The sequence below is a fragment of the Arvicanthis niloticus genome, chromosome 26 (genome assembly GCF_011762505.2).
Source record: "Arvicanthis niloticus isolate mArvNil1 chromosome 26, mArvNil1.pat.X, whole genome shotgun sequence".
Lineage (NCBI taxonomy): Eukaryota > Metazoa > Chordata > Mammalia > Rodentia > Muridae > Arvicanthis > Arvicanthis niloticus.
In genome coordinates, this window is record NC_133434.1 from 19,177,677 (window position 1) to 19,190,907 (window position 13,231).

Consider the following 13,231-nt stretch of genomic DNA (forward strand, 5'->3'; position numbering starts at 1 on the left):
ACTGGCCACAGGATGGCTAGAGGTTTTGGAAATATGCTTACTGCTGGCCTGCAGTGTTCCTGAGCTGGTCAAGCAGAGGCCACAGGGTAGTGCTCTGGCCTCTGTGGCCTATTCTTTACTGTTCTTCACAGGGCTTTGTACTTGGCATGGAAGTGAAGGGTGTCCTTAGACTTCGGGGAGGCCTGGGTGGTTACCTATGACATCATTATAATGACAGAGTGATTTCAATGGGCAAGGGTAAAGTTTGCCAAGCAAGCAAACTTTAGAGGTGGCTTTGGGGGAAAATTTGGGGAAAAGGAAACTTGTACTAAATTCTCTTCTAAGGGAAGAAGAGCTGTTTGAAGGCAGGCAGAGTTGCACAGGTACAGAGGGCTGCGCTTCCTCCAGTCCTATGTGCACCCTCAGCCATGGGCCTGCCTCAGTTTGAGAGCAGTTGCAGTTCTGTTCTATATAACATTGGCCCGGGGGAATGCCTTAAGTAATGGAAACCAAATCTCATCTGCACTCACGCCAGAAAGCAGGGTTTAATCCTGCCCTTTACTTAGGGTCCGGCCCTACAAGTCTAGCTTGGCAAAGGCATTCTCCAGAACCTCAAGGGCAAAAGAATTATGTCTTTGTGAGAAGTTCTTGGTGCACGTGCATGTGTATGTGTGTGTGTGTGTATGTATAGCTCACTCATGTCCCATTCGCAGACCCCAGAGGTGACAAGGTGACACTAATAACAGTGCTCTTTGCTGGCCTTCCTGTCTTACTTGTTCTGGGGGAGCTGAACTAGAGCACGGTGTGCTTGTCTTTCAATGGGCTTTGTCTTGACACGACACCGGGAGCATTACCCAGGCTCAGTGAGTACACGGGCCGTGCTTAGCGGGGTTTCCATCAGCCATCTGGAGTGGCTAACGTGTACTCAGGCAATTTAGGGCGAGGTATTATTTACCCTGCTGACGTCAATGAGAACATATTATCCACCGTCTTCTCTGTAGCTTGAAATGAGCACGGGAGCTCAGAGAACACAGCCACCGTCCCCGTCTGAAAACTACCCACTGCTCAATGAGGTGAAGTCTACCTGTAATCTCATGAGGCTGATATTCCTATCACCAGGCTTTTAGAAAACAAGGTGTTTTTATTTTAATTCAAGAGGGTTGGAAACATAAAAACAGTACATTTCCCTTGCAGAAAATGACCCCATTTACATTACCATTTGGTACAAAGATCATTTATTAAACTGCATTTTAGGTAATTTAACACTGAGTGACTGGTGACACTTTGATTTTTCACATTGGAGCTATTATGATTTGCACACAAAATACCAAAGCTATTGAAGTCGCCAAATTTCTTAGTAATTAAAAAGAATGCAAGAAAAAAATGACTACAGTCAGATTAAGTTTATAGAAAGTAACTCACAGAGCAAGCTGAATCCAGCAAGCTGTTCTTTCTGCAGTAAGCAAATGGCCTTGCCTTTCTAGAAAGTGCAAATAATTTTCACCACTCACTCTTCAGCTGCAGTCCCCCAGAGGCAGGCCAGCCGTCCCTTAGGCTGGGCCCCCTTTGCTGCGTGTTCTCTCTCTCTCTCTCTCTCTCTCTCTCTCTCTCTCTCTCTCTCTCTCTCTCTCTCTCTCTCTCTCTCCCCCCATGAGTACTGAGGATGCTTCACCACTTGAATCTCCATGACTGAGCTATCGGGTGGGTAGACCTCGGTGATCTTCACTTGGTAATGTAATACTACTGCATCCACTGCGATGTTGTTTGTATTTCTATTTTTAAAGCTGCCCTTACTCACCCAGTTTGGGTCTGAAAAATCCTAACATTCTACCATCAAAGCCCATTACCATTTTATAATCCTCAGTGTCTCATAAGCCTTCTTACTTGACAGGACTTCATTGTAAAGAAATTCAATGGGCATAGTGACATAATCCTTTAATTCCAGCACTTGGAGGCAGAGGCAGGTGGATCTCTGTGTTCGAGGCCAGCCTGGTCTACAGAGTGAGTTCCAGGACAGCCAGGGCTACATAGTGAGACCCTGTTTTTAAAAAAAAAAAAAAAAAAAAAAAAAAAAAAAAAAAAAAAAATTAAAAAAAGAAAGATGTTCTAGTGCCTTCCCTTTGGGATAAAGGTTGAGTTCATGACTCTCTGGGCGTCCCCCTCCTCTTGAGCTGACTCTGCTGACTAAGTAGTGAGCCCTTTTGGTCCTTTGGCAATCAAGGAGGGGTGTGTCCTTCCAATATACACGTATACAGAGAAGTACTGGATTGCATAACTTTGAAGAAGCAAACATCTTTGATGTAAGCCCAGGCTTTTGCAATGTATTGGACATCAAGATGGCCAATCTGTGGTGTCTGTGTCTCCCTGTGCAGTGCAGTCGCCTGGATAGCTGCAGTTATCACTTAAGGGTACTCAGAGCCAGACAGCTGTCAAGTGGAGGTTGCAGCTGTGGGGGCAGGGCTCCAACACAAGCCAAAAGCCAGGCAAGGAAGGTGCCTGTCCCTGCTACCTCTACTTCTGAGCTCTGTGACCTCAGTTAAGTCATGTATCCTTAAGAGCTTTGCTTTCCTCAGAACTATGTACAGAATCCCTGTAGCTAATCTCACAGAACTGACCTGAGGGATCTAAGCAAGCACAAACAAAAGTGCTTGGGACACTGTGGTGGACATGGACAGGTGAGCTGAGTAAACAGGACTTGTAAGACCCATCCTTGGTTAAGCTGTCAATCAATGCACTCACGTGCCCAATCTGGTCACAGAGAATGTGGACATATGATGTGTGGTGCAACTAAGAAAGCTGGAGTCTTCCAGAATCACTAGGCAGTTGTAACTGGGTGAAAATGGCTCAACATATCAGTGAGAAGGTGTTCGGAGATGAGACTTTAGGGCCCAAAGGACCTTTTAAGGGTCAGTATCTCATTTCACATGCCACTGAAATGGTACAAAAAGCCATGGAATCTCTCCCTTCTCTGAGCCCCCAAGCCAGGGAAGACCTGTGTGTGTGAGTGTGTGTGTGTGTTCTGAAGTGTGTTTTGTCCAGTGTTGAAACAGGCTGACTCTGCTCTTGTCTCCCACAAATCATTCTGAAGGTAAGTTCTATGAAAGTTTCCAGAAGCAACAAAGTGATAAAGATACCTGCCTGGGCGATGGCTCCAACTCACTACCTGTTCTCCAGTTTCTACCTTTGATGTCTAGGCACAGAGAGACCGAGCGGCTCGGATGGCTTCCGAGGAGGCAGTAGAGGCAGCCCAGCTTAGGGGCACAAACACAGCAAAGGTCAGCCCCAGCACAGGGACTCTGCAATGCCCACTGCGATTACTGTCATCAAGTGACACTACACACTGTCTCTAAAGGAGGAGGAATGTGAAAAAGTTGCCTGGACTATGAATTTCCTGTAACCCAACAGGGAACTTAACTCACTGTTGGTATGAGAAACTCTGACCCTGACATATTTAAGAAGCAGGCTTGATTAGAGGCTGGAGAACCTGCAGAGGAAGGAGAGCCCACTGGGTCCTTTGTCCTGAGCTGCTGGCACACCTGGGGCCCTTGATCAGCTGGCCTAAAAGCTGCTACTTTTAGCTCCTTCAGTTTCTGGGTCATTACCTTGTCTCTCCCCAGCTGAGAGCACACTCTTTCCCCAGTCCTAGTCCCTGCCTTCAGTCTAATGGCTCCTGGGGTACAGGTAGAGAGGTCTGTGATGAATCCTTACTGAGTACTTACTCTATTTAATGGAGCTCTGGGGCAGGGCAGAGGGTGCACTGTACAAGGGGGTGTGCAGGGTGGGGGCCCTGTAACAATTCAGTGACTCAATTACAAAAGTTAGGAGGGAGCTTGAGAGGCAGAGGCTGAAGTCCCCTCTCCCTGACACCAGGACCCGGGTTAAATATTTCTGAGTTCTTGACTTGTGAGATAGAGGGAACTTGGCTCCTTTTTCCTAGGATGCAAAGCAGCAGGAAGGGCTTTGCAGGACCAGCTCTTATACCTCACCTCACTCCCAAAGGCTTTTCCTAGGTGCTTATTATCTCCCATTGGGTAGATTCTAGAGGGTTATGGACATAAAGAACTGTCCTTATCTTTGTTCCCAAGGTGGCAGTTCAGACAGGCCATGTCAGCGCAGGATGAGGGCCGGTACTGGCCAGGCAGCTCACTGGGAGTAGAGGAGTGGGACCCCATATTCGTTCTTTCTGTTTCATTAACACCCTCTATTTGCTTTACAGGGACCAGCATGTCAGTTGCATGTAAATACTAGAGACACACTTGCCCAACTGGAAACTGCAGAAGTAATTCATTTCCCCCAAAGCAGAGAGTAATACCCCTGATGACAAAAGACCATAAACAAAAAAAATAAAAAAGTACCACACATATTGCACTTTTTGCCAAATGAAAATTTTACCTCATGTTTGAATCACCAGTCTCTTTGAGAGGCTAGTTTACAAGATAACAAAGCTAAGGGTTACTATACAGTAGTGTACACACTGCTGATGTGAACCGACAGGCAAACATGTCAGTATTTCAAAGCTGCCTCTCCACAAGAGCGAGCCTAAGCCTTCTTAGTGTTATTTTAGTACTTGTGAGCTTTCATGGGTCACTAGTTAGGGGCAAACAGAGGAGCAATCAGATGAGCAGACAGCCCATCTGCTCGTCAGCTTCCATCTCAGGAAGTGAAGGCGGCCGTGGAACTAGGGATGTCTACTTGACAGTGAGGAGGAGGAAACGAGAGCTTACGACAGGATCCAGCAGGATGGTTCTTGGTCTTCACAAGGTGACTGTCCTCACCTCCTCTCTGTGTCAGTGCCTAACAGGCTTGGCCACTGACGAGCGATCATTCCCAGCTTCTCTCCGCAGCCCCTCATCTGTCGCCTAACTGTCCTGCCATAGGTGCTAGGTCTCCTGGGCTAAGCAGCTCACAGCCCTGTTGGGGGGCAGGGGTTTATGCCAATCTGTTGCGGTCTGTTCCTGCAGTCCTGAAATGAGCGGTCCCCATTTCCAATCTGGAAGGCATTTTCATTTTGTCACTATTACAGCACTTCTGTAGTACATTGTGGGAAAACATTCTCCTTCAGTCTAAACAAAGCAAGCCCCGCTGTACAACTTGGCTTATTTTGTAAAGCTTTAAACATATCAGTGATCTTAATGAAATGATCTCCCCAATGAAACCAATCTTAAGCACGAGGAGGGACAGAATCAATAAAAGAAACACAAGTTATCCTTACTGGATTTTCAGTTATTAAATCACAAAAATGACAGTCCCTCCTGCTATCTACTCCTGCTGTAACCCACAGCCCAATTCCAAGCAGAGCGCATTTCCAAAGCAGCCTGGCACCAGTAGGGAACCCAACAACTACAGTCTCTGGCCAGCCTCAAAGACTGCTTGAGTCACCAACACTGGCAGGGGCTGGGCTGGGCTGCGGGCAGCCGGGATGCTCTCCGGAGACTTCCCATGCCTAGTCTTCCCTTGCCTGCCTGGACACTTACTACAGAGAGGAAAGGCAACTTAGAGGTGTTTCTAGAGGCAGCATCAGTGGAGAAGCTCTCTTCTTGTGCTTTAAGGAAGACGCTTGTGCTTAGTGCATTCATCTGCTGATTGGACAAGCCACTCTAAGGAATAGAAATTATAATTTTTATAAATAATACCGAGTTTATAATACCTGGATGTCACTGTGCAAATGACAGATTACTAGTCACTTCTAGATATCTGGTTGACTAGGTATAGCATCTATTTTTCAGAGTGAGTTAAAGGGTTAAGCTTTTTTCACAAATGGCTAACACATCTGAGGTTCTTTGAATATTGCTATAATACCTGAACATTTCATACAAATCAAAACTTTAAGGAAATTAAGAATTCTGATCCCACATGGTAGAAAACAGACTGAAGAGCCTTTGGGTTTAGCAAGGACATAACTGGAAAGGTTGGGTTCCTACAGAAAAGAATGGGATGAGGTGGGGAAGGCACGTACTACCACTGCACAGGGCACATAAAAGTTCCTTTGTTGTGCATCTTTACAAAATCTAAGCCTATATGAAACTGCCCAATGTGCAAAGCTCCATTAGCTCATAACAACACAGTGGGGAGTCAAAGCAATCACTCTAGCAGAGCAGACAGGAGCTCTTCCTGGAGGTTGTGCAGGGAGAGCCTGGCTTCCCAGCTCAGGCTCCAAGTTCCTGATGCTCCCTGGCTTCTGCTCAGCCTCCACTGGGATGGGTCTCCTGTTTCTACAGGTGAGAGCTCTAGAACCCAGAGCAGTCTAATACTGGGCCATCCAGGGGCACTTGTGGGAAGGCATTACTGCGAGCTCCCGGACAGGGTTTCAAGGGATCAGTGCCAGCTGCTACCGAGTGTCCCAGAAACAGAGCTTAGGCTCTGCTACTTTGGGACGGTCTTGAGGACCCTGCATCAACATCTTGATGTGCCTTGAAGCACTTGCTGTTGCCTGGCTTGGCTTTAGGGAAGTGTATTGCCTTTCCCTCCTGCGGCACGTATGTGATATATATATATACATATACACACAACATCGCATTTTCCTTGCTTTTACCAGGTAAATGAACCTTTGGTGTAAAACCTAGGTCTGTGCTGTCACTTTCTACAAACATTTGTTGGTTCCTCCTTTGAGAGCTTGTTCCATTTTACCTAAGGGCATGCACTCCTGCTTCCAACTACATTCTAGCCCTTGTCACAGAAAATTCTGTGGTGGGCAGAGCCAGGAGGAACATCTACCCTAGTCAAACCCTGATTCCAGTTGGGAAACTTGATTTTTTCCCCATTAGGGAAAAGGGAAAAAATAAGCTTTAAATTTAAATGGATGGAATAAAAACAGAAATCTAGCCTGCCTTCACTAGAGTCACTTCACTTCCTGAGTTGAGATTAATTCACCAGGACATACCCATTGTGTTGTGGATCCACAGCTTCTACCATTTCACAATCAAAGAGTCCAGGGAGCTCAGAGAGGGCCAGTGGGTCATAGCTAGATGCGGTCTCCTGAAGTCCTGAGCTCCTGGGACAGTCTGCTCCTGTGAGGTTGCTCTGCTGGGCTCCGTCCACAGGATAGTGACAGGAAGCAGGATAGTTTGGTGCAGAAGAAGTGGTGCTAGGCAGCTCACAAGTTTGATAGGAGAACTGTAAGGAGGCTGGAGCAGCTCCTGGCTGCTGTGGTGGAGGGGGTGGGGTTGGGGGTGGTGGCTGCTGCTGTTGCTGCAATTGTGAGGGTAAGGGAGGTGGAGCCCGGGGGCTGGGTGTAGAGGGCAGGGGCTGCAACTGCATCTCTGGGTATTGGCTGAGGAAAGAGCTAAATTGCATCTGCTCAGAAGAGGGCTCGAGGACAGGACTCAGGGCCTGGGTCAGGCTGAATGATGGGGGCTGCTGAGATGCTGGTGGAGTCTCTTGGTGGGGAAGAGCCAGCTGCTGACTTGGTCCAGGGTAGGAGCTCTCTGCTATCTGCATCTGATTAAAATATGCTTGCAGCTGAGACTGCTTCTGGAGGAAGAGTCGCTTCTGTTGGAGCCTAAATTGGCAACACCAAAAGATTACTTTGTATCTCAAGTGAATGTAATTTCGATGTAAATTCAATACCAGGCATTAACTCCACTTTCCCATTTTTTTTAAAATTTTTTTATTTTTGAGAATCTTACATATAGTCTAGGCTGGCCTTAAATTTGTATTCCTCCTGTCTTACCACAGGAGACTAAGGGATTCCAGACATACACCATCATACCCGGCACCTCCACCCACTATTTCTTTCTTTTCCATGCAAGGGGAAAAATCAGAGTAAGAATTCAACACTGAGGGTTTGCTCCTATCTGACGGACTCCTCTGATTTGAGTACAAATCCATTTTCTTTCCTAATTACTATGAAGACTGCTCAGAAAGAGAGAAAAACATCTTGGCAGGGTGATGAGTAGGGCGGATTCATGTTGGCCGAGCAGCTTCTACTGGTGGGAGCAGCGGACATGAACAGCACCAAGGGGAAAGCCTCAACCCTGCTTTAGGCCACTGCTTCTGAAAGCTTAGGGCTGAGCATATCCCAGAGAAATACAAGGAAATGGCAGAGTGCATAGGGGCTGCTGCCACCTGGCCGGCTTGTACTCTAGGATTCTCAACAGCCTCATTAACACCATACTCAACAGACAATGACCATGTACCAGTGCGTGGTCCTAGTAGAAGCATTCTCCAGGGTGCCATGAAAATAACAGACTTTATTGGCCAAAGACTTCCTTACCTATGTTCCTGTAGCTGCTGTTCCAGGCTCCGAGGTGGTTCTTTACAATACATTGGACAAGTATTCTGGGTCTTTGGCAGAAGACTGGGCTTCTGGAAGGTCAGAGAAGCAGTAAGAGCCTAACCATATGCTATCACCTAGGATGCTGCTGATGTGACAGCATTACCCTTTGGATGCCTGTCTGGATAGTGTATCCAGATGTGGCCTCCAGAATCCTGACTGAGTGAAAGCACGGACATTTGCTCACTAGAACCCTGGAAGAGCATCAGTCAGGTCAGCAGGTCTGGGCATCTAGTCCTTGCCTACTTGTTTTCCACTTATAAAATAACTCTGGGACTGGAACGCTCATGGAGAACAATGAGAAAGGCAGACTTAGTTCTTGACAGGAAGGTCCAGTGCCTGTTAAGTGACTCAGTCTGAATGAGTCCTATGTCATATCATTTTTTTTTTGGAACTTTACATACCAGAGTAGACAGCCTTGCTAAAATTTTGTAGATTATAGATCTCATTATTAATACAAAATTAGAAGTAAGCCAGGTCTCCAGGTCTCTTTCCCAGCATGTGGTGGCATTATCTTTTCCTACTGCCAACATCGGAAATAACGCTAAGTTTGAACATGTTTTTAGAAGCCACTAATGTAGGATTAAATTTACCTGCCTATAAGGAATAAAACAGCTACCTTACATAATGCAAAACAGGTGTCTATGACAAAGGGAAGCAGACTAAGAAAGCTAAGGATCCCACCTGGAGTCGATGCTGTAGGTACTGGGTTTCCAAGCCTTGCTGTGTGGAAAGCTGAGGGTGCATGCTGGTAGAGAGGCCAGAGACACTTTCCTGCTGCTGAGAGATTTCCTCCTAAGGATCAAGGGAGTGGACATTTCAATTTCTATGTGAGAAAGTTTAAGCACCTTTGCAAATGACTGAGTGGAACCAAGATTCCACATGACCTAACACTCAGAAGCTTCTACCTAACTAGTAGGTTGAAGGTTGCTTTTTAGAGCCTCTAGAGTGCTATCTGCACTCAACTATTACCTCATGAGTATTAGAATTAGAACAAAAGCTCCTGCCTGGTCCCGGAAGGTGCTTACCTACTCATGGGCTAAGAATACTAGAGTATCTTGGATGCACTCAGCACTGGCTCAAGCAACACTTATTATATTTTTAATATTTTAATAATATTTTAAAATATTTAATTTAATTAAATTTTTAATTAATTTAATTAAAATTTTAAAATATTTTAATATTTTAATATTTTTAATGTGACTAACCCTCATATTTGATAGTGACTTCACATCTACAGTAGTGGCAAGAAGCTTCTCATTTGGGTGATGTTCATCACTGTGTGTGTGTATGTATAGTCAAGGGAGACTGAGACAGTCATCACATCTCATCCATGTGAGTGTCACAATCTGCCTGCTTTAAAGTGAACCCAAACCAGATTGAGCCTGTAGGCCTCTATCCGGTGCTGAGCATCTGAGGCCAGCATGGCTGGCTTTAAGATGTTAGTGGCAACAGCAAGAAAACCTCTGAGACTGTGGGCTTTCCCATAAAGCCAGGTTATGTACAGCTAGGAAGACGCTAAGTGAAAACAACACGGCAGTAGGAGAAGCGTGTTTGGAAGGGTCTGGACACCCACCCGAGGGCAACTGCTTGGAAGGTCTTGGAGCTGAGGAGCAGCTGATGTTAAGGTAGGGTCTGTGTCTGATCCCATCTGTTCATACAGCAATTGTACTTTGTTCAACTCCAGAATTCCTTTGGTTCTAGCAAGATTCTGAAGATGTTGTCTAAATGCTACGATTCCTGCAAAGTACAAACATCAAATAGTTTAAGCAAAACAGGCCTTTTAGTTATTATCCATTCACACTAGCATGGCAAAAACTTTCTTCACATCTCTGACTGGAGTTTTCGAAGCCACAAAAGAAGGACCTTGCCTTGTGTAAGGGAAGTGTCTGATGCTCTGCGGCCTTCTCGGAAGCTCACGGGGGACCGGTTGTGGGCCTCACGCTTCTGCGAGCTCAGAGCCTGCATGGCTGGGTTGGCAGGTCTGAGGCTTATAAAAGGAGATGTCATGCGGGTTGACGGCTCATTGGTTAACATGATGTCCTTCAGGGAAGGGCTGTCTTCCAGAAAGTTCAGGTCCCTCTGGGCAGACCCCATATCATACTCAGAGTCCACACTGTCAAGGGAGGGGTTATCACTCATCGAGAAAATTTTCCCTGAAAAAAAAAAAATTACCCAATCCAATAGCATCTTTTTTAAGCACACAGACAAAAGCAAGACAAAATGGCAGTCTCTAGTCTTGACAGCCCCCAATCTTTCAGGATGATAGGCAAGAGGACTGGAGTGCTCCTCAGTCTGGAAAACAGAACTCACCTAAGAGAAAAGTTCTTTTCAGGGTTGGGGATCCTAAGTGCATGAGACCTGCAGTTCAATCTCCAGAACCACAGACAATCTTCTATCCTTTCAGAATGCTTTTACTGGCTAGTCTAACTATCAATAGAAGTTATAGCTTAAGATCTTGGCCCTTGAAAAGAGACATAATCCCTTATGAAGCACACTGTAGCCAAAGAATCCTGGAGTGGGAGGAATCCACCCAGAGACACTTTGTTTTTATCTCTGTTGCTGAAGAGTAGACCTGATCCACATAGCCCATGGCATCTGTCTCCATAAAGGAAGAGGATATGGAATGAGCATGGCCACCATTTCTCGATGCCTGAAGTATGAAATGATGCTCTAAGGTCTAACCTGGTGCTTCTCTAATATCATACCTGCCCCGGGCATCACAACCAATTGGTTAGTCACTTCTGACAGAGTGTGCCGTCGCTGCCCACTGCGTGTGGCCTGGAAAGCTTCAAAGGCCTGACTGGGGTCTTCCTCGGCCTCTCCTTCAGTCTCCAACCCTTCATCAATGGAGGTCTCCATCATACTGCTGGGCAGTGACTGGCATCCCTTCCTCACCAGGACAGGGGGCACAGGGTCAAGCAGACAGCCATTCACCTGTCAATGTGAAAGGAAAGCTCAGGCGCTGTTCTGCTGAGAAGCACCCATAGCAGAATCCTTTGGCCACGACTTAAAGCCAATGAGAAGTCAAGTAAAATATTGAAGTGTATGTATTCACCCCCAATGACCGACAGCATATACATAAGAAATGAAGGCCAGCCAACTATAGCACTCATAGACAGAGGACCATGAGGACCCAAACTGGCAGTGCCATCTAGGTTATTCTGTGTCACCACTGTTACCATAAACACGTTTTTAGTGCTTTACAGATGAATAGGGATGTTCTGGTTTAAGGCTTAACCAGTTATTGTTATTTTTTTTAAATAAGGGAAACAGGAGAGAGAGAGATGAGCGTCTCTTTTCCTTCTAAAGCAAACGTCTCATAGCTAAGAGAGAACAGTCACTGATATTCTAATGTTCAACCACAAACATACTGGTTCTGAATATACTTTTATGTTCATAACTTAAAGTAGTGGCATATTTTGATATTTTGTTTTTAAACTGGTTCTAATATGCCTGAGGAATGGAAAATAAGACTGTTGTAGACAGCAGATACCACAAAAATAATTGAAAAAAAAATTCAAATGGCAAACAGCCCAAACCTTCCATTATAGGATAACAAATGACTCACAGGTCCACATTCCAGCAGGAGGTAGTAAGCCCCAGTGCACAGAATCCTCATCCTTTAGTTCCCACAGCATCTACAGTGCCTGTCCCATAGGGAGCTCGGCACAGGTCCTGAAGGAGCAAGCACACTGCCTTCCCACACGGTTGCCACGCAAACCACCTAATGGCCAGCACAACAGCACACAAAGGGAGCTGTGGTTTCAAGTTCTGGCTGGTAAAAGCCCCAAAGAGCAGGCAATTATTCACCTCATTACTCTAACTATTCCCCTGTGGAAATCAATCCGTTTTCTCCTATGAATGGCTGCTCAGGAGCAGCCAGCAAAGGAGTCAGTCCTTCTGTGGTACTTTCCATTGGAACACACTGGGTAGAGCTATTGTTTCTACTGAAGCAAGGGCAGCACATATATGTGAGAAGTGATGTAGGACTGCCCTGTGTCAGGCACAGGATACTCTCCTCTTACGGCAGTCACTTGCAGGCACTGCAAGGCCCTTTCTTTGGAGGGTGACTCAGCCTTGTGTGCTGGGAAGAGCTGATTCCGCCAGAGCCTTCGTGTTGGTAAGGAAGCTGATACATGGCAGATGCTTTCTTCCCGACCACACCAATGTCCTCATGGCACCGAAAACAGGAATCTGAAATCTGGCCAGCAGCTGTCATCTAGTCTTGGTCCAGTCCCAGATAAGTTTCTCCTTTGTATTTAACAGTTCTCTTACAGGAACGAATGACCAACAGCTCTCATGCTAGATGCCTTCGCTGTCTAAAAAGAGAGTTTGCTAAGGTCTCAAAACGTTTTAAAGCAATTATATACTGAGTATCCTTACATGTGCAGCCTCTGGCAACATGTCCTTCCCACTCTTGGAGCATACGCAGTATACAAGCAGGCCCTTTATCTTTCCTTGATGTAGAAGTCACATGGAACTCTTTTCCTGAGTTACTCAAAGCATCCAGAAGTCCCTGTGAGTGTATAGTCTTAAATTGTTACTTTATAAGCTTATCTCATTTAAACTAGAATTAAATCTTTTCTCGTGTCTGAATTAAATCTTTTCCAGGTATAAAACAATGGTTTGATTTTTCACTGATCTGACTTTTCATCTAGGGACAGTTAGCCAACAACACTTGGAGGCTGGACAATGAGTAAGAAAACCCCGTGGCGTGGCTCAGTGTCAACATGGGTGAGCACTTTTGACCACAGTTCAGCTCTCCTGAAGCAGCTGACCGTCATGCTTAGCTAGGATTCTATTGCTGTGATGAAACATGACCGAAAGTAACGTGGGGAGGAAAGCGTTTACTTGGCTTTTATACATCCTAGAGCATGGTCCACTGAGGGAAGACAGCAGGAACGTGAGGGCAGGACCTGACACAGAAGAGAGAGGAGTGCTGCTTATTAGTTTGCTCCCCGTGGCTTCCTCAGCCTG

General features: G+C 45.9%; 2 protein-coding genes across 4 annotated transcripts in view; one reads left to right on the forward strand and one right to left on the reverse strand.

Moving 5' to 3' along the window:
* Positions 1 to 4,933, forward strand: part of Ppp2r1b (protein phosphatase 2 scaffold subunit Abeta) — a 35,131-nt gene extending 30,198 nt beyond the window's left edge. The window contains exons 16-17 of one of the 2 annotated variants that reach the window (XM_076925153.1): positions 3,174 to 3,254; positions 4,196 to 4,356. In XM_076925153.1, the coding sequence (XP_076781268.1) occupies positions 3,174 to 3,254; positions 4,196 to 4,288 (174 nt within the window). In that variant the 3' untranslated portion in view covers positions 4,289 to 4,356. Of the gene's footprint in view, positions 1 to 3,153; positions 3,255 to 4,195 lie in introns of both variants that reach the window. The other variant, XM_076925154.1, reaches the window with a different exon arrangement.
* Positions 1,198 to 13,231, reverse strand: part of Sik2 (salt inducible kinase 2) — a 102,290-nt gene continuing 90,256 nt past the window's right edge. For both annotated transcript variants that reach the window (XM_076925150.1, XM_076925149.1), the window contains exons 10-16: positions 10,960 to 11,188; positions 10,123 to 10,407; positions 9,828 to 9,991; positions 8,936 to 9,046; positions 8,192 to 8,283; positions 6,860 to 7,477; positions 1,198 to 5,576 (exon numbers count right to left, since the gene is read on the reverse strand). In XM_076925150.1, the coding sequence (XP_076781265.1) occupies positions 5,552 to 5,576; positions 6,860 to 7,477; positions 8,192 to 8,283; positions 8,936 to 9,046; positions 9,828 to 9,991; positions 10,123 to 10,407; positions 10,960 to 11,188 (1,524 nt within the window). In that variant the 3' untranslated portion in view covers positions 1,198 to 5,551. The remainder of the gene's footprint in view (positions 5,577 to 6,859; positions 7,478 to 8,191; positions 8,284 to 8,935; positions 9,047 to 9,827; positions 9,992 to 10,122; positions 10,408 to 10,959; positions 11,189 to 13,231) is intronic.